General features: G+C 50.8%; 1 protein-coding gene and 1 long non-coding RNA gene across 3 annotated transcripts; one reads left to right on the top strand and one right to left on the bottom strand.

Moving 5' to 3' along the window:
• Window positions 1-1,423: 1,423 nt before the first annotated feature.
• LOC136289123 (uncharacterized) lies at window positions 1,424-3,157 on the top strand. The gene is made up of 3 exons (XR_010720720.1): window positions 1,424-1,644; window positions 2,442-2,556; window positions 2,989-3,157. It is a non-coding gene; the product is annotated as an uncharacterized lncRNA (long non-coding RNA).
• On the bottom strand, window positions 2,553-23,291 carry STRIP2 (striatin interacting protein 2). Of its 2 annotated transcripts, none has more exons than XM_066182595.1 (21): window positions 23,092-23,291; window positions 21,500-21,569; window positions 20,430-20,504; window positions 20,206-20,340; window positions 19,926-20,046; window positions 19,239-19,307; window positions 19,049-19,155; window positions 18,811-18,938; window positions 18,062-18,265; window positions 16,691-16,914; window positions 15,347-15,412; window positions 14,608-14,671; window positions 13,902-13,973; window positions 13,706-13,780; window positions 13,131-13,228; window positions 12,170-12,296; window positions 10,341-10,441; window positions 8,885-8,951; window positions 5,698-5,802; window positions 4,570-4,774; window positions 2,553-3,383 (listed from the first exon to the last, which is right to left on the bottom strand). In XM_066182595.1, exons 1-21 carry the CDS (start codon window positions 23,269-23,271, stop codon window positions 3,082-3,084), a joined length of 2,595 nt encoding a protein of 864 aa, XP_066038692.1. In that variant the 5' UTR covers window positions 23,272-23,291; the 3' UTR covers window positions 2,553-3,081. The 2 variants fall into 2 exon arrangements, with proteins under 2 accessions (XP_066038692.1, XP_066038691.1); XM_066182594.1 differs by having other exon boundaries at window positions 2,553-3,332.
• Window positions 23,292-23,380: the final 89 nt, after the last annotated feature.

Below are 23,380 nucleotides of genomic sequence, written 5' to 3'. Positions count from 1 at the left end.
TTCATTTTGTTCTCTGCACCTTTTTTAGACACAACAGTTTTATCCAAGGGTAGTCATGCTTCTAACGTCTGGGTGATTTTTAAATTTTTTGGGGAAAAAAGGGATAGAAGAGTCTCTTCCTGCGTTCCTCAGCACCAGATTTTCACTTGCAAAGCACTAAAAAAAAAAAAAAAAAAAAGGCATAAGTGAAAAATATCAATAGGAGCTGAATTCCTTCATAGAAAAAAAAATAGCTCATAATTGCAGTATTGCCAAATTCCAACAAACACAACAGCGAGTCTGCCTAGATCGTGGGTTTATTTTTACCTTTAACATTAACCTCTCTAAATGTGCTCTCTGCTGCATAAGGAAACTTCCTTCCTTCTTCCCTAATAAAAATACTTGGTAGGGTAGCTCAGGAAAAAAAAGTCTGCGGATTTGGGAGTAAAATTCTCTTGAGTGAGCCTGGGACAATGAAAGAAAAAATGAAAAAAAAATTATCTTCATTTTGTTCAGGGAAATTTTGTGTCATTTGTATTAACAAACCACACGGCATAAAAGAAACAATCATAGTTACACTAATTATCTCCTTTTAGCAAACACAACTCTCGAGGGGCCATATTATGATTATTATCCAAAAAGGAAGGCGCAGAGCACTGAAATGTTCAAGCAAGGAGACAAAAATCAGCCTGTGCAGTCAAACGTTGGGTTTGGTGACAGTGCTTGGACCTGGCTGCACAACAAGCTGCCGTTTACACATGCAAGGCTTTGATAAATAATTAAGGGAAGCTTCTCAAGCTCCAGAGGATAATAAGCCTGACCTCATACAGTCACTTCTGCGGTTACAAGTGGATAAACACAGAGTCAGCCAGGACATCTCAGTGTTGTTGTTTTTATGGAAATATTCACAGGAGAAAAAGGAGAGGTATTTTTTTTTTAACGTTGCCAAATCATCTTTTTTGGGGGGATCACTTTCTTTTCACAGCTCTGAAAGGAACTTTGTAGCCTTTTATCCTTCACTGAGATTCGCATTAAATTCACCAACTAGCTCGAAATTTGCTCAGAGAAGACTGAGAAGATAATAACTCAATTCCATATGCTTTTCATCTCTAGGAAACAGGAAGAATCGACAAGAAAACAGAAGAACCTGTGCTGAGGTGCTGAAGAAAAGGACTTGCCCACAGCAAAACTTCCAGCAACCACCTGTAGGGTGAAAACAAAAATAAAAAAAATTCTTTAATGCAATTACAACAGGAACTGGGAACACTGGAGGGTTCCTGGAACCAACAGCCCTGTTGGGGTGAGATAACAGATGTTCCTCCAGCTGTGCAGAAACCACCCAAAACTTTCTTCTGAAACGGCCTTGCTGAACATATGAAACGATTATGCCATAATTGCTGGCCCCCAGCTCTTCTGAGAATTTTTTGAGGAGAAAATCCTCATTGTGAAGCCAAAAAAAAAGTTTGAAACTGCTGCTTGCTTGCCAGGATGGGACATAAATATTTCAAATAAAGGTGTAGCCTCTCCCTAAGTCACTTTATTATGCAGAAATTCAGGTTTTCTCTGGAGATCTCTCTCTGGGAAGCAGAAAATTTGGGGGTGATGATGTGAATAAATTGCAATCCAGGATAAGTTTGTACCATCCTCCACCACCCAGACATCCAGGTAAGAATTTGTGTTCCCGATCTCTCTCAGTAAAAATAGCAGGCACCGAAAAGCACAATTTAAATGTAAAATATAGAAAAATGCACATTTGGTATGTACTGGGTGGGGTTTCTTTTTTCAATATATTGTGGGGGAAAAAAGGGTTTGAGCCAAATACTAAGGGCTTTTCTAAGTTTTTTTTAGTAATTCATTCAATTTCCCCTTGAGTGGAGATGGACAGGGGTGAGGGCTGAGTTTGAGGGATGCTTTTGTCCTTAAAAAAATAATAAAAATGAAGCATTTAAATTAAGACACAGGAAGAAAAAAGCTTAAATAAAGAGGTGTCCTTTGAAAGTTGGTTTATTTTGAACAAAAGCGTATTTAAAAAGGTTTTAAAGGGTTTTAATGCCATTTCCATGAACAAGGCCTTGGACAAACCCCATGAAGGAAACACTGCCAGGTTAATTAATTACTTAAGCAATTAGCACAAATCCTGCCATAACAAACACTTTTTTGTTTAGGGCTTCCCTGCCCTATATGAACACACGATGCTTTGACAAATGCCACCCTCATGCAAAGCAGCTTTACCCAAGTGTAGTGTTCATTATTTAAGTATTAAGTTATTAAACTGATAGAAAGTTTACAGCTCAATTCATCCTGAAAGTTTATGGACCACGGAATCCACTCTTTCCCTCATAAATCGTTCACCAAAGCACTTTCCCTCCCCACTCTGAGCCCTGGCACAGCCATTTCCCCAAACAATCAAAAAATCTGTGCAAAAATCACGTTATTTAACGTGGTGTTTGTTGTCTCCTCAGGGCTGGAAGGGCTGGAGAGGATGTGGAATTGTCATGACACTCAGCGGGGAGAGAAATGGGAACTCCAACGTGCCCAGCTCCAAACACTGCACAGCACAGGGGACGTTTAACAAAGGTGAGAGCAGGTGGAGGGAAAAAGAGGTGAGGAGGTGACAGATGGGTGTCCAGGGCACCAGGGCTCCGAGCTGGGCTGTGTAATCCCAGAGATAACACTCAACGTTGTCCTCATCCCAACCTATGTTCCTGTGCATCCCGGGGGTGGCAGGGTGGTGTAGGAATCACATCAGCAGCCAGCCAGAACCGAATAAATCCGAATAAACAAACGAGGCACAGCTTGGGGCGTGCGGGAGGGATGGAATTCCCGGCTGGGAATCCTTCCACCGAGCTACCAGACCCACCTGGGCTCTGAGCTCACTCTGGAACCTCCTCCGTGGCCTCTGTACAGTCTCCAAGAAGTCACAGGATGACCTCCAAAAAGAGGTGTCTGCTAGGCACAGAGAGACTCGGTCTCTTTGGAAAGTTTAAATTATTATTATTTTTTCCCCAGCTGTACAGAAAAAAAAAAAAAACCCGGATCCAACCCAAAACGTTCCTCTCCTCAGCCCGCGGCACCGCCGGCCCTCGGGGAGGCGGGAGCGGGTCACTGGCAGTGCAGCAGCTCCTCCCAACGAATGGGCTGCGAAAACACCTCCCGCTCCAGCCAGAGCTCGTAGGAATAGTGGAAGTCCTCGGGCAGCTCCAGGCGCTGGCCCAGCACGCTCTGCAGGCAGTTGTCCACCGGGGCGAACTCAGAGTCCTGCGGCTTGTCGTACCTGCGGCTGTTGAAGGCTTCGATGTTGGCCCTCAGCGTGCATTCCTCAGCCTGGAAATCCCACGGCCTCGCGTCGATATCTGCAGCGAAGGGAACAACAGCCAGTGTGGAAAACACCTCTCTGACAAGGTTTGAGCAAAAGCAAAAGCTGAAGGGTTCAAGTGAATTAACCAGAGTCACTCCTAATTATTATTCATAACCAAATCCCATTATGCATGCATTTCAATTTAAGATATCCCATAAAAAATGTAATTATTCCTGCTTTATAATTGTTCCTGTCTCTATAATTAGAAAGTCCTTAAAACAGGAATAAAGAAAAAAGCCAGCCCCTGCTTTTTTCACAAAGACCCCACCACTGTTACTGAAAATCTCTGACCACTGAAGCAGCAATCAAGATTTAAAACATTTAAAACCTGGTGAGCTTATTATGAGCTCCTAACCCCATTTTATTATTTTTTTTAAAATCTGGGCAAATGCAACTATGAATGATATTGAAAAGCTGCAATAACCACAACATCATGTCACATTATCTAAACACATAACTTGAAAAAAAATCCCAGTATTTTCAAAGCTGGCCTTCACAAGCTCTAACTCTGACAGTACAGAATGCTGCCATAAAACCTCTGAAAAAATCCCCAGTAGTGACAACAATTTTAGAAGGTTTTGGGCCAAAGCAAGTCAAGCTGATTGCAAAGCCACGGGCAGAGGGATGAGCCCGGGTGTGACAGTTCTGGCTTCTTTTTCTGCCAAGGTCAGGATGAACACATGGGAGTCTCAGTTTGTGTTCAGACTCGGTGTTTATTATTTCTTATCTATTTACAGACTCACCAGCCGTGAGCTCTCATTAGCAAGTTAGAGAATGCAGGTAAAACGGAGATGTCCCTAACTCTTTCCAAGGTTATTTAAGCATAAACTCTCCAATAACGAGATGACACCTATGTTATTTATACTTTTGACCCAATAATTGACCATCCAAGGTCCACAATGCAGATCTTTTTCACCCAATAAGAAAAAACCACCCAAAACCATAAAGAAGAAGGAAAAAGAAGGTGAAGAAGGACTTAGACATCACCCCAAATCCTCCATCTTCCCTTACATTACTATACACCAAACCCCCAAATCTAAGTTTTTCACCCTGTGAGATCACACAATACCATTCAAACCACACACCCACAACCCCAGTGCCATCACTCAGTTTTGAAAGCCTGATCCACGGCCTCAAGTCAAATGTGGTACTTGCTTGAGGGCCAGTGTCTTTTAGCCCAGAAAGCCTGAAATTCTCACCCTCCAGGTTTCCAACACCCAGACAACACTCACCATTGCCGTAGGCCCAGTCGTCGTTCATGCGGTGCCGCACCTTCTGGTAGATGGCAGACATGGTCTTCATGTTGCTCTTCCTCCACTGGCGCCCCAGGTACTTGGTCTGGATTTTCAGCAGCTTGAGCACGTAGAGCTGCATCATGGCCTGCTTCACCTTCAGAGCCCGCTTCAGGATTGGGGCTGATTTAAACACCACCAGCATCTGCCAGGAAATGGGCACTGATTAACGCAGGGTGCTCAGGGGAGCCACACAAATGCTCTCTGTGCTGCTTTGGGCACCAACACCTGGGTCTTGTATGCCACAAACCTCCAGGAGGGAGAACAGTAGCCTTCAGCAAAACCAGCACGGAGCTTGAGGGTCATAGAAGTAATGTTATTTGCAAGAGAAAAAGTATTTCTGCATTTGAGGCTCCATCTGTGAAAGCAAAAAGGGAAGATGATGAAGAGCAGGAGCTCCAGCACTTCCACAAGACACCCTGAGCATGAGGCTGGGCTGAAACCACTGTGTAGAGTCAGGGATATGCTCCAGGTGAAACAATGGAGGGTGTCCCAGAGGGAAAAAGCGTTTCTGCATTTAAGGCTCAATCCGTGAAAGAAAAAAGGGAAGATGATGAAGAGCAGAAGCTCCAGAACTTCCAGAGGTGCCCTGAACCTGCTGTGTAGAGCCAGGGACATGCTGTAGGTGAAATGCTAGAGAGTCTCAAGGAGATAAAGTATTTCTGGATTTAAGGTTCAATCTGTGGAAGAAAAGAGGGAAGATGATGAAGAGCAGGAGCTCCAGCACTTCCACAAGACACCCTGAGCTCGAGGCTGGGCTGAACCTGCTGTGTAGAGCCAGGGTCCTGCTCCAGGTGAAACAATGGAGGGTCTCCCAGGAGGGAGAACAGGAGCCTTCAACACAACCAGCACTCTCTGCACAGGGCTTGAAGGTCACAGAAATAATGTTATTTGCAGGAGAAAAAGTATTTCTGCATTTGAGGCTCAATTTGTGAAAGAAAAAAGGGAAGATGATGAAGAGCAGGAGCTCCAGCACTTCCACAAGTACCCTGAACTTGCTGTGTAAAGCCAGGGACGTGCTCCAGGTGAAACAATGAAGGGTCTCAGGGGGAGGGGACAGCCCCTTACCATTGTCCTCGAGTGTTTCCACTTGGTCAGCTTGTTGAGGATCCTCAGCAGGTTAATGCAGGAGAACAAATTCCTCCAGCAGAACTGGTTGTTGTCTCCGGCTTCCTGCAAGGGGAGAAGTGCAACCCTGACCACAGCGTTCATCAGCACCGCCACAGAGATGTCCTTGGGCAGAAATCTTGATTTCCATTGTCTGTACAAGTCTTATTTCTGGGGGAGGACAGGCAGCAGAGCCACCTCCTCACTTGGGTTATCATCAGCAGATTCTGGGGAAAGCCATTCTGAAATGCTCTGATTTTAATCTGCTTTTAATTTTGAGTGAGCGCTAATAATGGGATAAATCACATTATTCCATCATGGAAAATATATTTTGTAGTAGATTAGTATTCCTTGTTTACAGCCAGAGAGCAAATTGCAGGCTGGTGATCACCACTGCTTTTGGTAACTATATAAATTAATTCAGGCTTAGAACACACATTACAGACCAGTGAAAGGAAATCACAAATCAACACAGGATGACAAATAGCAACGTTTGTGTCAAGAGGACCAGACCTTTCTATAACAAAAATCCTCCCCAGCTTAAGTGCTGCTGAGACATTGTTTTAAAGATTAGGTAACTGTTAACACCCCCAGCTCCAGCTTGTGGAAATATTGCCCCTGGCACTTTGAGCAGTTAATTCCACCATTGCAGTAACTTGCTCCACGTTTGAACAACTCCAAGCACAGGAGAAATATCCCACAAAAATCCTGTTTGGGGATTAGTACACAAAACAATGGCTGCTGAATTTATAAATTACTCACAGCCAGCTACAGCCTTCTTAGCTCAGGGCAAAAACTCGCCCCATTCCAGAATCTGGTGGAGTTTGGGGGGGCTCCTTCTGTCAGAGTGTCCAATCCAGCTTTGAAAGCAGATTTACCCAAGAAAACCCCACCAGCACAACCCCTTTGCTTTTAAAGGCAAGTGCCAAACAAAATCAAAGAATCCCTGAGGTTGGAAAAGCCCTCCAAGGTCACCGAGTGCAAGCTGTGCCTGATTTCCACTCTGTCCCCAGCCCAGAGCCCTGAGTGCCACATCCAGGAATTCCTTGGACACCTCCAGGGATGGAGACTTCAAACCTCCCTGGACAGATTCCTTCCAGTGCCTGAGGTGGGATGTCACTGGCATGTCACCAGGATGTCACTGAGGTGCTGTCTGGTGCTTTGGGGGTCCCAAGCTGCAGTGCTGCTGCAGTGTCACATCGTGCTTAGGCCTAATCTGCCCCCTCTATACCAAGTAATTTTCCCAGAGATCCCAGTGGAATAAGCCAATATCCATTTCTTGGGCTGATGGATTTCTTTGTCACCAGTCTGATGTTGTGTCTACAGATTCAAGTTGGGGAGGGTCTTTCCATCAGGTTTATGGAAGGAGGGAACAGGCTAAACAGATTTTAATACCCTGTGTAAGAGGTGGATTAAGCCCTTTACAGACCCCTCTGGGGTGACAGGAGAGGGGAGATGGGGTCTGGCCAGGATTTGAAGAGCCTTTCCCACAACAGGGTGGGTGAATCCCCCACCACCTCAGCCACTCCTGATTTACATCACATGGGTACAGCATTTACACCCTCCCTGGGAGACAGCAGTGCTGGACTCGTCCTGGTTCTCCCTGAGAAAACCCAAAGACACATCACTGTGCTCAACCCATTGAGAGCAGAATCATCTGTTACATCCTCTGAGAAATGTGTTACGCTGGGATGTTAAAATCATTCATCAGAGTGGGGGAAAAAAAAAAGCTAAAACAACAGCTGAAGAAATCTAAATAGGTGCACAAACGTGTGCCTCGAGTCCCAGGGTGTGTCTAATTCCTATTAAATCCTTATTTCCACTGGTATCCTCCTGAAGACAAACCCTCATGGTAAAATTCAAGTTGGTTTCTGTGTATTTTCTAATTAAATCGCTCTCCCTTGAGGATCACATCCATGTCTGATCAAAAAGTGAAAAGTGCTGCTGTCCTTGAACATGACAGCTCTCAAACTGTCAAGACTCTACTGGGAATATTTTCCCTAAAAACGTTCAGTTTTCTCCTGCAGCCTCCAGGCTGATTGTGATGGTTAGCAGGAGCCAGGGAGCCCTCAGTGATGTGTCACTAGATGTCCCCATCGGTCCAGGATAGGATGGAGACTGGCAGGGCTGGATGGGGACACCCAGCCTTCAGCAGCCCGTGGACCTGGGGAAAATCTTTCTCTCTGATGATTTTGACCTTTATACACCTAAGGAAAACAAGAGAGGCCCTCAGATTGCAGCAGCATCATGAGATCATCCTTGCCCGGACTGGGTATGCTCAGGATCCTTCTTAATGATTTAGGGTCTCAATTCCCTGTCCATTATTTCCTGTTAAACCCAAAGCTTTCCCCTGCACTGTTGGAGTCCAACCTCCTCTGCACTTGAATTATTGTGGTTATGAACCTGCCAGCCTTATTATCCCATTTGCAATCTCTGTGTTTGCCCAGCCCATCCTGCTGGCCAGCCTCTGGAATACTTAAGGCTCCTCTCCTTAGGGAATTTGGTTCATTCCTTAAACTGGTATCTCATAAAACAGGAGTGCTCAGAGCAGTTGAAACCTGGGAGGCAACAGCCTCTGGGTAAATTCTTTTTCAAAGCAGAAGAGTCTTGTCTTGATAGAACAAGAGGGAACAGCCTCAAACTGTGCCAGGGGAGGCTCAGGTTGGACATCAGGAAGAAGTCCTTATAGAAAGAGTGGTCAGGCCTCAGCAGGGGCTGCCCAGGGAGGTTTGGAGTTCCCATCCCTGGAGGTGTCCAAGGAATTCTGGGATGCGGCACTCTGGGCTGGGGACAAGGTGGTGTTTAATTAAAGATTGGACTTGATGATCTTGGAGGTCTTTTCCAACCACAATGATCTTGGAATTCTGTGATTCTCTTCTGTCAAAGGGAAAACCCTAAACCCAACTATTTTTATGGGGTGCCCAACACCAGCAGTGCCTCTTCCCCACTTCCCCACAGCTGACAGTGACTCAGAGTGGTGATGGGAGGAATTTTCAAGCCTGGAGGGGGAGAAAAAAAAAAAAGAAGTCTGATTTTGGAAAGGTTGGGGGTTACAGAAAAAGAAGACAGAGAATAGAAAACTCAAATCCTTCCTCATGCTGTCACACAGAGCAATCCTGGCCACAAAAACCTTTTCTGTGCTGCTTACCAGACTTTCTGCTGTGAGCTCGGGCAAGTCACAGACCGTGCAATGTGGATAATCCAGGACAGAAATGCTGCAGAAAACGGGAAAGAAGAGGCTCATCAGAAACCAATTAACAGGAGAGAAAATTTTAACGTGATCTATATGATCATGCCCAGGAATCTGTAACTTTTTTTCTGCTCTGTGCCTGGAAATGCAACGAGTAATTCCGGTGGGCAACAATCCCAACTCCAGCACGTGAAGCAGCATCCAAACGGGATCCCAGCCCCAGCACTGCCTCACCCCTCAGCTTAATGGAGCACGTCGATGCCTCCTGGCTCCAAAGCTCCATCCTGAGTGCATTAATAAGGACTCGAAGGATTTGGATCCATTAAGACACGACAGATGAGTTGTTCATGTGCATATTTAAAAAGGGAGGGGAAAAAAGTAAACAAAATAGATCTGAGGTTCAAAGGGAGGCATCTGAAGGTTGGCAGCGAGAAAATTCATGGTGAGTGAATATTCAGAGTATCAGGTTTTTCAAAGGCCTCCAGGCCTAAGGGATTTGTAAAAGTAGTCAAGAAATACACCCAAAACTGAAATTTACACCTCCCCGGCTCAGAGGATCCAGCTGCACATCCCACCTCACTCACAGGTGAATTTCCTGCCTATGAAACCTCCATCCCAGAGTAGAGGAGAGAGCTGAGTGCTCCTGGGATACGTTTCCTCCTCACTTAGAGCACAGGACCAAAAGTGGAAATATTTATAGCAGGAGCATCAACATATTACTTCCTATTTTTCCATGCGTGCCTCCTCACACAGACACAACCATACCGTGCAGGAGACAGACCAGCCTACACACACAGCTGAAGAGCAACAAAAAGAGCATCAAAAAGGATGAAAAAGGATCTTTTTTTCTCATTCCAACACCCCTGTGGAGCTCCTCTCCAAACAGAGGAATCCTGCCCTGTGAAAGATCTGTGCTGTCTCAGGTCTTTGATCTATGGTGGTCGAGCCAGTGCCCTGCCCCAAACGGGGCTGGTGCCTCTCTCAGATCAGCAGTAGAAGGGAGTGAGAGCTATGGGAAACCTGAAGGAGTCAGGAAAGCTGAATTCCAGCTATAAAAAGTGGGAAAGACCTGGAAGGTCCTACCCCATCTGGCCTTGATGAAGCTGTGGCCCAGAGATGCCCGTTGGCACTGGATGGCTTCCCAGGAGTCCATGTGAAGATGAAAACTACTTTATTTTAAAGACGAAGCCTATTTTATTTTAGGACTATTTCAGCAGCCCAATCAGAGTTTGGAAACCCAGCATCCAGTCATCCTCATCATGCCAAAGGGATTTGCTCCCTCCACACATTTCTGTAGTGGACAGGACACCCCAAAGCCGTGTGAGGTCACCTGGGTCCCCTCAGGACATCAAGACTCTCCAAGCACAAAACCTTCCTGCCCCATCACCTCTGTGTCCCCCACCAGTGGCTGTACCTGTTTTTGGCTGCGATGTAAGACATGATGTTCTGGTTGAAGAATTTCAGGATCAGCGGGATGCAGTTGGCAAACACCAGGTGTTGGGACACGTACTCAAACTGGGGAAGAGAAGGGAAACGGCTCAGCTGGGAGCACCAGCTGGGAATGGAAACCTCTCTCCAGCCAAAAGCAGAGCACTTGGGATGGTTTGCCCCAGACACCTCACAGACCATTTTCTCCCTGGAGTTTGCTGTGTAAGGTTTGTGTCATGCACAGCAGCTGGAAAATTCCATTTGCCAGAGAAAGGACACACTAACTTCACGGTAATGCTTTAGGAATAGCTGCACCTCATGGCTTTTTAAGGTTAAATCCGTTGCAGAATGGTGTGTGGGGAAGAGGGAAGGAGTTGTAGCTATTACATGAGAAAATACAATAATTCCTATTGCTCTCACGCACTAATCCCATTTCCCTTGGAAATTCAGACTGAAATAACATCCCTATTTTCCTGCCTGCTTTTAATTTCTCCCTCCCTCAAAGCATTAAATGGTCTTCAAGGTCCCTTCCAACCCAAACCATTCGACAGTTCAATAATACAACAAATCTCTCCCATCCTCTAAAGATACAAACTGCAGCAAAACCCAATTCTATCCCATCCTGCCCTTCCCATGCCTCTCGATCAACATCTCCAATTTGAGAGGGAAGGAACGGTTTGTTCTCATCTCAGCCTGGTGCTAGCTGTCAGCATTGGCACACCACAGATGACACAACACCACAGATGACACAGCACTGGGATGTGCTGGTGACTAACTGACCCTTACAACCCGAACCATTTCGTGGCTCAGTGATTCCTTCATTTCAGACTTGCTGGAGTTCTCATGGTGCTCCCTGAGACCACCTTTGCCACAGAAAGAACAAAACCACCCAGATCACACACACACACAAAAAAAACCAACAAAGCAGAATCAGGGGGGCTGAAACCCTGCAGCTTTCTCCAGGCTCAGCAGCAGGCTGCAATGACCCTCCTGCCTGGAGGAAAGAAAGGAGAGGAGTTGCTTTGAAGTGAGAAAAAATTAATGAAGGGATTGGGGGGTGGGGGGGAGCAGAACAAATGTAGGATTGTAAAAATGTAGGAGTTGGTTTCATTTTGCCCAATCCAATACGTGGATTTATATTTATCCTCAGTTAAATATCAGTGGGTTTTGTAACGCAGAGGGATTTGTAGTGTGCTGAAAGCTTTAGGAGAAAAAAATTAGAAAACACTAATTGTTTGACTTGCAGAATGAGTGGAGATCTGGGCCACAGCTCATATTAGTCCTTGGGTTTTTTTATAACCAAGGAAAGCCCTGGAGAGGGTGCAGTTTGATGGGTGCCATGCAGATGGAACAAAAGTCACACTGGGAACAAAAATCAGATTGCAACTATGACCCAGACCTCCTGCCTGTGTTGAAACTGGAGCCCCAAGAACCTGATCCTGCCAAAACCAGATTAGGTGACCTCGTGAGGTCCTTCTCAGCACTATTTCTGGGCATTGGAGATGACAGAGCAAAAGAGAGTCTTGCCTAATCCCCTTCCTCTTCCCCCTTCTGCCAGGGAGGCTCGTGCTATCCCCTAAATTTAACCTGAATGGACATTCCCAGAAGCCTAAAATCTCCTGCCACGTGAGTAGAAATGATGTTGCCAAAGCACAGCGGGGTTATCCCAACCCAAATGATCCTGTACAAATCCTGGAGCCGTGAAAATGCGATTACAGCTCCTCATGGAAATTCTCCTTGGAAGTCTCCTAGGAGAGGGTTTATCAGGACCTTCAGGCCCAGCTTGGCAGTGGCCATCCCCTCCTCTGGGCCCACCTGGTAGATGTGGTTCAGCTTGAAGTGCTTGAGGAGCAGCAGCAGCAGGGCCGAGATGCTCTTGACGATGATCTCCTTGTGCCTGTTGACGTCGATGCCCAGCTTCATGCTCTGCAGGACGGTGATGCTGGGGTGGAGGGAAAAACAGCACCGGGACTGTGGCAGCAGGAAGGACCAAGGGATGTGGAGTTCTTGTTCATCTGGATGAACTCTACGAAACCAAGGACCTTGGCTCCCCATGGGACTCCCATTCCCACCCCTATTACCTGGTGATGCCAAAATGGGTTATAAAAAAGAGGAAAAAAAAGGTGGATTGGCCTCCACCAGGAATGCTGGCAGAGAGGACACCTATGTGCTGACACATCCATATGAACTGGGTCAATTAGCAGGATTTTATCATTTGTGTCACTTAGCTTGGAGTGGCTGCACTCAAATCATCATCGCAGCATCCCTGCCTTGGCTTTGACAACTCTGCTCTGGTGCCAACAGTAATTTACACCTACCCAAGGAGATACTCCAAACCTGGAGCCCCCCAAACCTTAATTTACACCTACCCAAACAGATAATCCCAAACCTGGAGCCCCCCAAACCTTAATTTACACCTACCCAAACAGATAATCCCAAACCTGGAGCCCCTCAAACCTTAATTTACACCTACCCAAACAGATAATCCCAAACCTGGAGCCCCCCAAACCTTAATTTACACTTTCCCAAACAGATAATCCCAAACCTGGAGCCCCCCAAACCTTAATTTACACCTTCCCAAACAGATAATCCCAAACCTGGAGCCCCCCAAACCTTAATTTACACTTTCCCAAACAGATAATCCCAAACCTGGAGCCCCCCAAACCTTAATTTACACCTTCCCAAACAGATACCCCAAACCTATCAGCTCTCCTGCTTGGTCCAAGGCTTGGTGGCAAGGCTGGGATGGCCAGTGGCCACCTGGTGAGGCACTTACGGCATCTCTTCAGGCAGCACATCTGCCAGGATGTTGATGGAGTCAGTCTTGGCCTTGGAGGTGGGAGCAGCAGCAAGGAGGATCTTCAGCAAAGCGATCTGCAGGAGAGGGCAGGTGTGGGGGGATGGCCCAGGAAAGGGATTTCCTTCCTTCTTCTTCACTTGCCGAAGCTGGAAAACTCCAAGCCAACTCTACAGGGTTTCACCATACCACACTCAGCCTTCTGACAGACAGGACAAGTGCGGGGAGCTCAGCAGCTCTGTTTGATCCTTAACCTGAGACATCACATGTGCCTGAGCTCTGGCAGTGTGGGTAAAACAACACAAGGAACACCTGGAGTTTAAATGCACTTAAATCCCTGTCTCTTCCCACAGAGCCCACGTGACCCAATCAGCATCTCAGAATCTGAATCCCTCCTCTTGGACTGTGCTTTCCTCCCAACTCTGCTCAAGGTTCCCACCAAAATCTCACTCTCCAGGTCCTGAACACCCTCCCGTGCTGAGCTCTGCAGCTCCCAGACTGGCACCATTCCCTATTTCAAAGCTCTTCCTTCCTTTTAAGGAACGGGGGCTCACCATGTACTGGGGGAGATTGTACAACATCGCTCGATACAAGACCTCACAGGGGGTTTCTTGGACTTCCTCTTCCCCCTAGGGCAGAGAAGCATTAAAAACAAGGGAAAATGGAGTAAAAATAAGAATGGATTTACGTGACACCGTGGCAACCACCCGTCCTCTCTCTGGTGATGGGGTGAAGCAAATTCCTTCTTACCAGAGACATGGGGCACTTCTCCAGCTCCTCCTCATTCTTGATCTGGACATCCGAGATGGAAACGTACTTGTGCTGGCAAAACACACAGACAGAGGCAGAGCAGTGTCACAGCTGAAGGAGGACACACGGCCAGGGGCGGTCACAGGAATATCCCAGCGAGGTGTGCAGGTCACAGCAGAGCCACAGGGAACTCATCCCTGTGTGGGACACCCCTCTGTCCCTGAAGCCCCTCACACCTCCTGCCTTTGGTTACTTCCACCTGCTCCTTCTAGGAGCTCTCTGTAAGGAATTAGAGAGACAATCACCTCCAAAAGACAACCCAGAACTTAGATAGGGTCAGTTGGCCTCTGGGGTCTCATTCCCCGTGGAGCACTGCAGGAGCCGAGGCTGGCCGTGCTTCCCCATGGGAACAGCACTGGTTTGGGAATGTACATCCAAACCCAGCTCTGAAAATCTGTCGCCTTCAACACACATGGCAGACACTCACCAGGAAGCAGGAATGCTACACCTTGGATAAAGAGAAAGTAAAAATTCTGGAGAGGCTACTTGAGGACTCGGTTTTTAATTTTTTTGCCTCAATTGCTGCAATTAGCTTTTCCTGTGGCAATCAGCTTTATACTCCCTGCAGTAACTGTGTTTCAGTGAGGTTGGCCAGGAGGATCCACGTGGTGGATATCCCATGTCATGCATGGAGACACCATCTCACCTGCTTCAGGGTTTTCACGCTTTCATGGATCGGCCGTGGGAGCCCTATCAGGGTTTCGGTGTCCCTGGGCGAGAGGAAAGAAGGTCAGCACTGGAAAACACATCCATATTCAAGCATTTCCATGACCTAACAGGTAAAACAGGGAGTCTGGAGTCTGCTGAATGCATCCCAGATGGGTCAGGAATTGGGAGAGGTGTTGGCGTGAGCTGCTGCCCTCCCACCTCCTCCCCATCATGCCTGCACGAGAGAGGAGCGACATTGGGGTGAAGAATTGGGGTGAAACCAGGTTGAATCAGGATTTGGGTGAAATCAGATGAAATCAGAAATAGGGTGGAGCCAGTCTGAGCCCAGCACTGCACCTAAAAATGAATGTATCCTGCTGGGCTTTTCCCAGGATGACTCTGCACCCGCAGCTTGCTTTATTCACAAACTGGGTAATTTGCCGCGGATGCCAAACTCTCTCAGCTGCCTTTTGCATCAAACCAGTCCCTGGCTTGGGCCAGCGGTCACTTATTCTGGGCTAGGTCTGATTTTTAATAGAAAGAGGTCCCTGGGGACCAGTGTCTCCAGGAACATGTTTTTCTAGTTCTGCTTTCATTGCTGCAGCTCTGGCAAGCCCAGCACTGCCTCATCCTGAGCGTGTCTGGAGCTGGGAAAACCTGAGCTTTGTGGACACCTCCCACCACTTAAAACCCACTGATGGAAGCTACAGGGCAGATTTTGTGGGGAAAACACTCACTGTCCCAGCGTGAAGCCGATGAATTTGTTCCTGCTTGCTTCCAGGAAATGCTCGATGTCTTTCTGTCTGATGGAGCAGCAGAGAGACAAAAACAAGGAGAAGGTTGCAAAACAGCCACAAAGACAGTACAAGATCACAACCTCACACTGATTTCTGGAGATCTCAACAGCAGTGGGCAAAACCCACCTTTGCCCTCACTGGGTGGGAGCAAGGTGAACCTAAACCATTTGTAATTGCTGTGCAACTGCACGGGAACGTGCGAGTAGACGGAGAGGAGCTTCCTACAACCAGCACCTTTGTATCCACCTCCTGTGCTCCTCACACGCCTCTCCAAGGAGCATCTGCTCGCTCTGAGGGAACAAATGTCGTCTCCACAGTCTGTCAGAGCCCACGCTGCTCCGACAGCAAGCTTACATCTTGTCCACCTCGGGCATCTGTCATGGGAACTGCTCGGCATCTCTGCGCTACAGGCAGGACATGAGCTGTGAGCCAAAGGCTCTCCTGGACTGAAAGGAATCCCGCTGGATTTCCAGCCAGCAGCCAAGGGAAGCAGCAGCCATTTGATTTCAAAGCTGAGAGTGTTAAGTGACGTGGAGCGCCACAGCACCACCATGGAGATCCATGTGGGAAACCAATTCCTGCTGTGTTTCTGCTAGGAATGCTCTGGACAGAAAGACTTAACCCTGTCATTGCTCCTATCTCAGAAATATCTATTTGCTCCTGTGTTTTAAAGATACTGGATTAAATCCAGGCTTGGGATTAACAGCCAAAAGAACCTGTTAAGATAAGAGGAAAAGGGGAAGAGGTTTTCACCCTTTTTTCCTAACATTCCCTCATTTCACGTGTGGATAATTTCTTAGGAAAGAAAGGCACCGACTCCTTTATCCTTAGATGTTTTTCTCTGCCACTAAAAAAAGGTTTCACCTGGCAACTCAGGGGTCCTACTCACCCAACAGGATGTCATTAACCAGCTCCCAAGATGATTAGTTAAGGACTTTGTGCGACCAAGATCTGGCTGGGAAAGCTGACCTGCCCCCACAGCACCCCAGCACAGCACCTCCTTCCCAGTACAACCTGGGATATCCAAAATTAGATCACCACTAATTGGCCAAAAATTTGGATTGCCCATTTTTTGGCTTGGCCTGGGTTTAACTGAGCTCTTCCCCAGGGTTTACACACCAAACCTGTGGCAAAGTGGCCGAGCCAGAAAGGACCAACCCTGACAAAAAGAGAAGTGGAGTCGCTTCAGTTCAAACAGCCAGAGGCCAAAATTCTTCCCAGTGCTTCCCAAAAAAAACCTGCAATGGACTGCAGGACAGGTAGGGCTGGGGAGGATGGCTTTACCTGACTTTGGGGGCCCAGGGGAGCCCCTTGGGGAAGGACACCCTCTCGATGGGTAGGCGCTGCGCCGGCATGGCGGGGATGATCGCCTCCCGCTCCATCAGGTCCAGTTCCCCCTCCATCCCGCTGTCCACGTCGTCGTTCTCCTCTTCATCAACCCCTCCTTCATCGCTCTTGAAGGGATCTCTCTCGTTGTACATGTCCAAACTGTCTTGCTTCATCAGGGGCTGCAGCAGAAGGGGGAGAAAAAAATTCAGGCCACTGCAAGGATTTTATTTCCCTCTCAGGTGCTGACACCAGATGTCTCCATCCTGAAAGGATCAAGCTCTCAGATGTTCCTCAGGCAAGGATTTCCCTCCTAGCTGCTGCTACCAAGAATAATTCCTTCTGTACCTCTAACCTTGCTGCTCTAGGAGGTGCTGACCCCATTTTCCACCTGAACTTCTGGGGCTTCCATCCGACATCTCTTAGCAAAAGGCATTTTCATCCCCAGACCATATCGCAGCAACTCCAAGAGCAGAGCTAAAAAAAGAGCTGGCTGTGAGCAGTTTGCTCCCTGGTGCTTATCAGCTCTTTGCCATAAGGACAGGATGTCCTCTGGCTTCCCCTGGATCAAACACCCCACGGGGCTCATCCGTTGCAACTGAAATTGGTGGATGAAAAACTGGACATGCTCCGACCACGTGTACTGACCCCACAAACCCCCCAGCCCTGGGCTGATCCCCCAGCGTGGGCAGCAGGGGAGGGGGGATTCTGCCCCTGTGTCCCCTCAGGTGAGACCCCACCTGCAGAGTTGCCCCAGCCCTGGGGACAACAGCAGCAGCGCCTGGAGCTGCTGGAGAGAGTCCAGAGGAACCCATGGAGCTGCTCCAGGCCTGGAGCCCCTCTGCTCTGGAGCCAGGCTGGGAGAGCTGGGAATGTTCCCCTGGAGGAGGGGAGGCTCCAGGGAGAGCTTCCAGAACATTCCAGGGCCTAAAGGGGCTCCAGGAGAGCTGCAGAGGGACTGGGGACAAGGCCTGCAGGGACAGGACACAGGGAATGGCTTCCCACTGCCACAGGGATGGATGGGATCTTGGGAACTGGGAATTCCTGGCTGGAAGGGTAGGGAGATCCTGGCACAGGGTGCCCAGAGAAGCCCAGAGTGGCTGCCCCTGGATCCCTGCCAGTGTCCAAACCCAACTTGGGTGGATCCTGATCTAATTGAATGTGCCCTTTGGAACCGGATGGTCCTTAAGGTCCTTGCAACCTGTGAGCCTAAACCTGGAAAACACCGGAGCACTTGGCGGGGAAAGGGAACCATAACCACGAGCACTCCTGGCTCCTCCTGACGGTGCCTGCTGGAAACCCATCCCGGGAGGACACTCCCGCTCTCACCCTGCGGCTGCGGTGGCCCCCCCGCTTCTGCTGCTGCTGCTGCTGCTGCTGCTGCTCCACGAGCTCGATGGCGTAGGTGGGCGGGGAGGCGGCGCGCATCCCCCGCACCACCTGGATGCTGTCCTCGGGCAGCGGCGGCAGCCCCAGCTCCTCCCGCCGCCGCACCTTCATGGCCTGCAGCGCCTCGAACCCGCCCAGCGTGAACTGGGGACAGAGAGAGGGAGAAGGGAGGGCACGGAGCAGGCACAGAGCACACCCGGAACGCACAGCCCTCCTGGGCAGCTCCCCGCTGGGGAGCCATCAACGGGGACAGCACCACGGCACCGGTTGGTTCTCCAGATTTCATCCCCCAGCCCACCCTCACCCCAGAATCACAGAACCATCATGAGGTTGGAAGAGACCTCCAAGATCATGAGTCAAATCCAACTCTAACCTCAACTAAACCATGGCACCAAGTGCCACATCCTGGCTTTTCTCAAGCACATCCAGAGATGGTGAATCCACCGCCTCCCCAGGCAGACCATTCCAGCACTTTATTGCCCTTTCTGTAAAAAACTTTTTCCTAATATGCAGCCTGTATTTCCCTTGGCTCAGCTTAAGACCGAAGAAGGAACTGTTTCCTTGTGTCAGCTCCTGGTGCCATCCTAAATAACCCCATTATGATTGGGTTGAGTGGTGGGGAACATCCAGGCCGCAGCAGCGCCATTCCAAAATGAAAGTTTCTAGAGCAAGGAAGGGTTTGTACTCACCAGGAGGACCTTCCAGAGCAGGAGCAGGACCTTCTTCATGGGGAAGTGTGGAGCGTGGCCGCTGCAGAACTTGGTCACCATCGTGAAGAGCAGCAGAGCAAACGGCTCCTCAGCGTGCACAGGAAAACCTGGTGGAGAAGGGAGCAGGGTCAGAGCTGATCCCCCAGCCTCGAGCTCTCCCCACTGGGCCAGCACGACACAGGGACCTCAGCAGGGCACAATGAACTTTGGGGCTCACTCAGCTCCATCCTGAAGGTCTCCCGGCAGGTTTTCCACTCGGGGGGATCCGTCTCCTGCTCCACACGGATGTTCTCCACCATCAGGTACATGACGCTGAGCAGGACCCTGGGGACAGCACGGCAGGCAGGTGCTGAGGTCACCCTGTCCCCAGAGGTTGTGTCGCCCCCCTCCCAGCCCTGAGGGGGTACCTGAGCTCCGTGCTGTCTGCCAGGGAGATGGCTGGCTTCCTCAGGGCGCTGCTGCAGGCCTGGCTGTTCCTGCAGGGGAGGGATGAGCTCAGCTCCAGCCCCCTCGTCCCTACCCCAGCCAACGTCTGCAGCGCTGGGAATGCCACAGCAGGGGATGTGACACGGCTGTGGCACCTCCCGAGGAGGAGGAGGGTGGGGAGAAAGAGGATGAAGAGGAGGGGGAGGAGGATTGAAGAAGTGTGAGGAGGATGGGGTGAAAGAAGATGAAGAGGAGAAGGATGAAGAGAAAAGGGTGAGGAAGACAGGGAGAAGAAAGATGAAAAGGAGGAAGGTGAGAAGGATGAGAAGAAAGATGAGGAGGAGATGAAGGAAGACAAAGAGGAAAAGGGTGAGGAGGATGAGGAGAAAGAAGATGAAAGGGTGAGAGGATGAGGAGAAAGAGGAGGTAGAAGAGAAAAAGAAGGATGGAAGAAGGTGAGGAAAGCAGGGAGGAAGAAGATGAAGAGGAGGAGAGCAAACTGAATGGAAGAAAAGGAGAGAAAGCAGATCACAGAACCACACAATCATTTCGGTTGGGAGACACCTCCAAGGCCAGCGAGTCCAAGAAGCGGAGGGGTGAGAAGAAAGAATGAAGTGAAGAAGAGGACAAGGAGGGAGAGGTGGGCGAGGGCAGTGCAGTCCTCTCACTCAATCTCCATGTTGAGAAGCTCCAGGAAGGCAGAGAAGGTTCCCAGCTGGTACAGGAGGAAGCTGTTATGCCGAGACCAGTGCAGGACATCACCTTCATTATCACAGTCCCCAAAGACACCTGGAGAGGCCCCAAAGAGAAACACTGGTGAGGGAACCCCTGGAGTCCACAGGACCACCCCAGGCAGGAGCTTCACTGCACCAACCTGGCACAACCCCGAGAAAGGCTTCTCCCAAACCCCCTTGGCAGCAGATCTGGCCACGGGGGACGTGTCCTTACCCTGTGCCAGGTACAGGATGGCCCGTGCTACCCTGAGCCTCTTGTCCCTGTTGACCACCTCCAGCCCATCCAGCAGGTGCATGACGTAGGCCTTCTGCTGAGCCCTGTCCAGCTCCAGCCACCTCCTGTGCGGCACTGGAAAAGGAACAAGACCTCCAGGAGGTGCCTCCCTGAGGGTCCTGCTCTTGCCCCAAGCCCCGGGGTGCTGAGGTCAGAGCTGGTACCTTGAGCGTGAAAATCCTCCTCGAAGCATCTCCTGTTGTGGCTCAGCTCCGGCTCCTCGGTGTAGCTGTACAGCTCTGATGGAGACAGGGATCAGCAGGGACATGGAGGGGCTTCACCCTCCTCCTCGTTCCCAAATTCCTTGGGGAGCATCCCTGTGCACCCAGGCAGACATGAGACAGAGACCTAAACCGAGCTCTCCTGCAGCTCCAAGGGCACCTTGTGACCACCCAGTGCCACCAAATTCGTCACCTTCATCCCCCTGTCCTGGTTGGGCTGTTCCCAGCTCCTGCTCCAGCTGCATTTGCAATTTCATTGGGGTTTTTGAGGGGACGTTTGAAGCAGTTTGGGAATGAAGGGAATGCAGGAACACCCAGGCAGGGCCTGCACTGATCCCATACTCAGCAGCTCGGACATTTCAGGTCCTGCAAATAGGGGCTGGACTTGGAGGGACACGATGTTGCACCTGTTCCTTGTAATTCCTGCCTGTTCCCACAGGATCCCTCCAGTCCTGAGGTGCTGAGCAGCACCACGGAGGACTGAAGTGATCCTGCAGGGAAGGAGGAAGGATCCCTTGCAGAGGAAATGTGGTTTTTTGGTGTTTTTTTTTGTTTTTTTTTTTTCTTTTTTTTTTTTTTTTTTTTTGCCAGGCCAGCTCGTGCAGCCGAGCTACACCGAGCTAAAAATAACCCAAATTTTTCTCCGGACACGCCGGGGACCGCGGGGTTACGGAGCAGAAGCAGCCGGAGCCACCGCACAGCGGGAACACGGGGGACAAGGACACGACCCGCCTGATAAAAGGGTGACACCTCCCGCCTGGGCTCTGTCACCCGACACTCCGCCCTCCTGCCACCCCCCGGGGAATTTGGGAGCGCGGGGTAATCCCCGTGTCCCCACGCGTCCCTTCTGCGTCCCCAGGGAGCGAGTGGCCCTCTAATAATAAACCCCGCTCGCTCTATTGCTGCAGGGATGACACCACTCCATATCCATCCCCCATCCCGGCGGGATTGTCATTTTCCCTGCCCGCCGGGCGCATATAAATAACAACGCAGCGCCCAAAACCTGCTTTCACCTGCCAGCTCAGCGCCGTGGCCGTCGGCATCCCCGTACTCAAATTCCAGGTTGGGACAATCCACGGAGCCCTGCGGAGAGCGGGATGGGGTTAGGAGAGGGCTGGCACATCCCGGGGGATATTTTGGGATGCGGGATGGCTGCCAGCACTCGCAGCCTTTGCGCCAAAGCTCCTCCAGCCGCCGGAGCAGCGACTCGCAGGGATGGCTCTCCCGAGCTGGAGCGGGGAGTCCGTGCGAGGCCGCTTAAAATACGGCGGAAACGTGTAACAAAAATGCGTAAATCCGCGTGTAAAAACCAGCATTTCTCAAATCCCCGGGAAAGCAAAGGCACGACACGAAATGCCGGCGAATATGCGATGCATTTCAAAGCCCCTAAAAACGAACCCCGGGGCTGGTTCAAAGCAAAAGCTCCCCGGGAGGATGCTGCGGATCCCGGAGCTCCGTCCTCAGCAGCGCAGATCCGACAGCTCTCCGGGGCCGGGCTTTGCCTTTCTGATCTCCCCCTCCTCCCCTGCGGATGAGGAACTGGAGCATGAAACTTCGCCGGAGGATTCCGGCGGGGCAGCGAGCAGGCAGCCGCAGCCAGACGACCCAAGGCCGGCAGCGCGCCGCCCTGCCCCGAGTAAAGGAACACATGAATGAATAATCAACTAAATTAACGTAATTTCCCATTCCGAGTCTCAGTATCCCCTCCTCGGCAGCCGGGCTGGGACTGATGCGTATCGTCGCGATTAATATTGATGACCCAGGAGTGATGCGCGGCTACGGGCTGAGCCCGACTCGCTCAAAATCGCTGTTTTTTCACCCAATTTCTACAGCCCAGCCCGGCGGGGCGGCTCGGGGACTTAAAGCCGCTGAGGAATTCGGCGAAGCGCGTGGAGCCCTAATCCGCTTTGAGAGACCGAGCCAGGGGAGCAAAGCAAACCCCAAATTCACGACTTGGGGACAAGACTTGGACACCGTCCCCAGAGACCCTTTTGGGGTGAGGGAGCCCCTCGGTGGGGAAGCGAAGTGTCCCCGTCCTTTGCTCTCGGGGGTCCCCCGGTGGCTTTTACGGTGGCCGGGGACATCAGAGTCCGGTGGGATCCTGGTGACCCGATCCCGGCCCTGCTTCCCCGGCCTGGCATTAACGAGGCCGTACGGCAGGGCAGCCCAGCGGGGTTTGCGGGTTCCCCCGTGCCCCGGGGTTTTTGCGGGGATGGAGGGGACCCGGACCTCGGTGAGGGGCAAAGCGGAGCCCGCAGAGTGTGGGGGAGCCCAGGGCTCAGGTGGGCCCCCAAAACCTTGCTGCCGGCTCTGGGCGTGGGGCTGGGAGCTGCTGAGCCAGCACCCCAGAACTCTGCAGCTGTGTCTGGGAGTGGAGCGGGGAGGTGGCAGAGCCGGGGAGCGCCCCTGGGGCACCGCAGGACGCTAAAGCCACCCCCGCAGGACCCCTAAAGCGCCCAGTTTGGGGTAGGGAGCACCCCCAAGGCCGGGCGCTCCCCCAGGCCTGGACAAGGCTCCTTCCACAGGACGCCCAGCCCCAGAGCAGGAACCACAGCAGGTCCCGTCGGAGCCCGGGGGGTGCCGGCACCGAGCTCCGCGCTCTCACCTCGGACTCCTTCCGCTGGCTCCTGAAGAGCTCCCGGCCCTTGGGCAGCGGCTGTGGTTGTGGTTGTGGTTGTGGTTGTGGTTGTGGTTGTGGTTGTGGTTGTGGCTGTGGCTGTGGCTGGGGCTGTCCCGGCCGGGCCCTGCCCGGGCCCGGGGCTCCGCCGCCTCCCGCCGCCTCCATCCCGCGGCCCCGCCGCCGCCGCCGCCAGCACGTGGGGGCAGAGCCCCGCCACGCCCCCGCCACGCCTATTGGTCCGCCGGCACAAGGGGCGTGGCCTCAGGACACACCC

The sequence above is a fragment of the Chamaea fasciata genome, unplaced genomic scaffold (genome assembly GCF_029207755.1).
Source record: "Chamaea fasciata isolate MVZ Bird 193981 ecotype frontalis unplaced genomic scaffold, bChaFas1.0.hap1 SCAF_5, whole genome shotgun sequence".
In the NCBI taxonomy this organism is placed as follows: Eukaryota; Metazoa; Chordata; class Aves; order Passeriformes; family Sylviidae; genus Chamaea; species Chamaea fasciata.
Note: the sequence above shows the minus strand (reverse complement) of the source record. Positions and strands in the feature narration are given on the sequence as shown.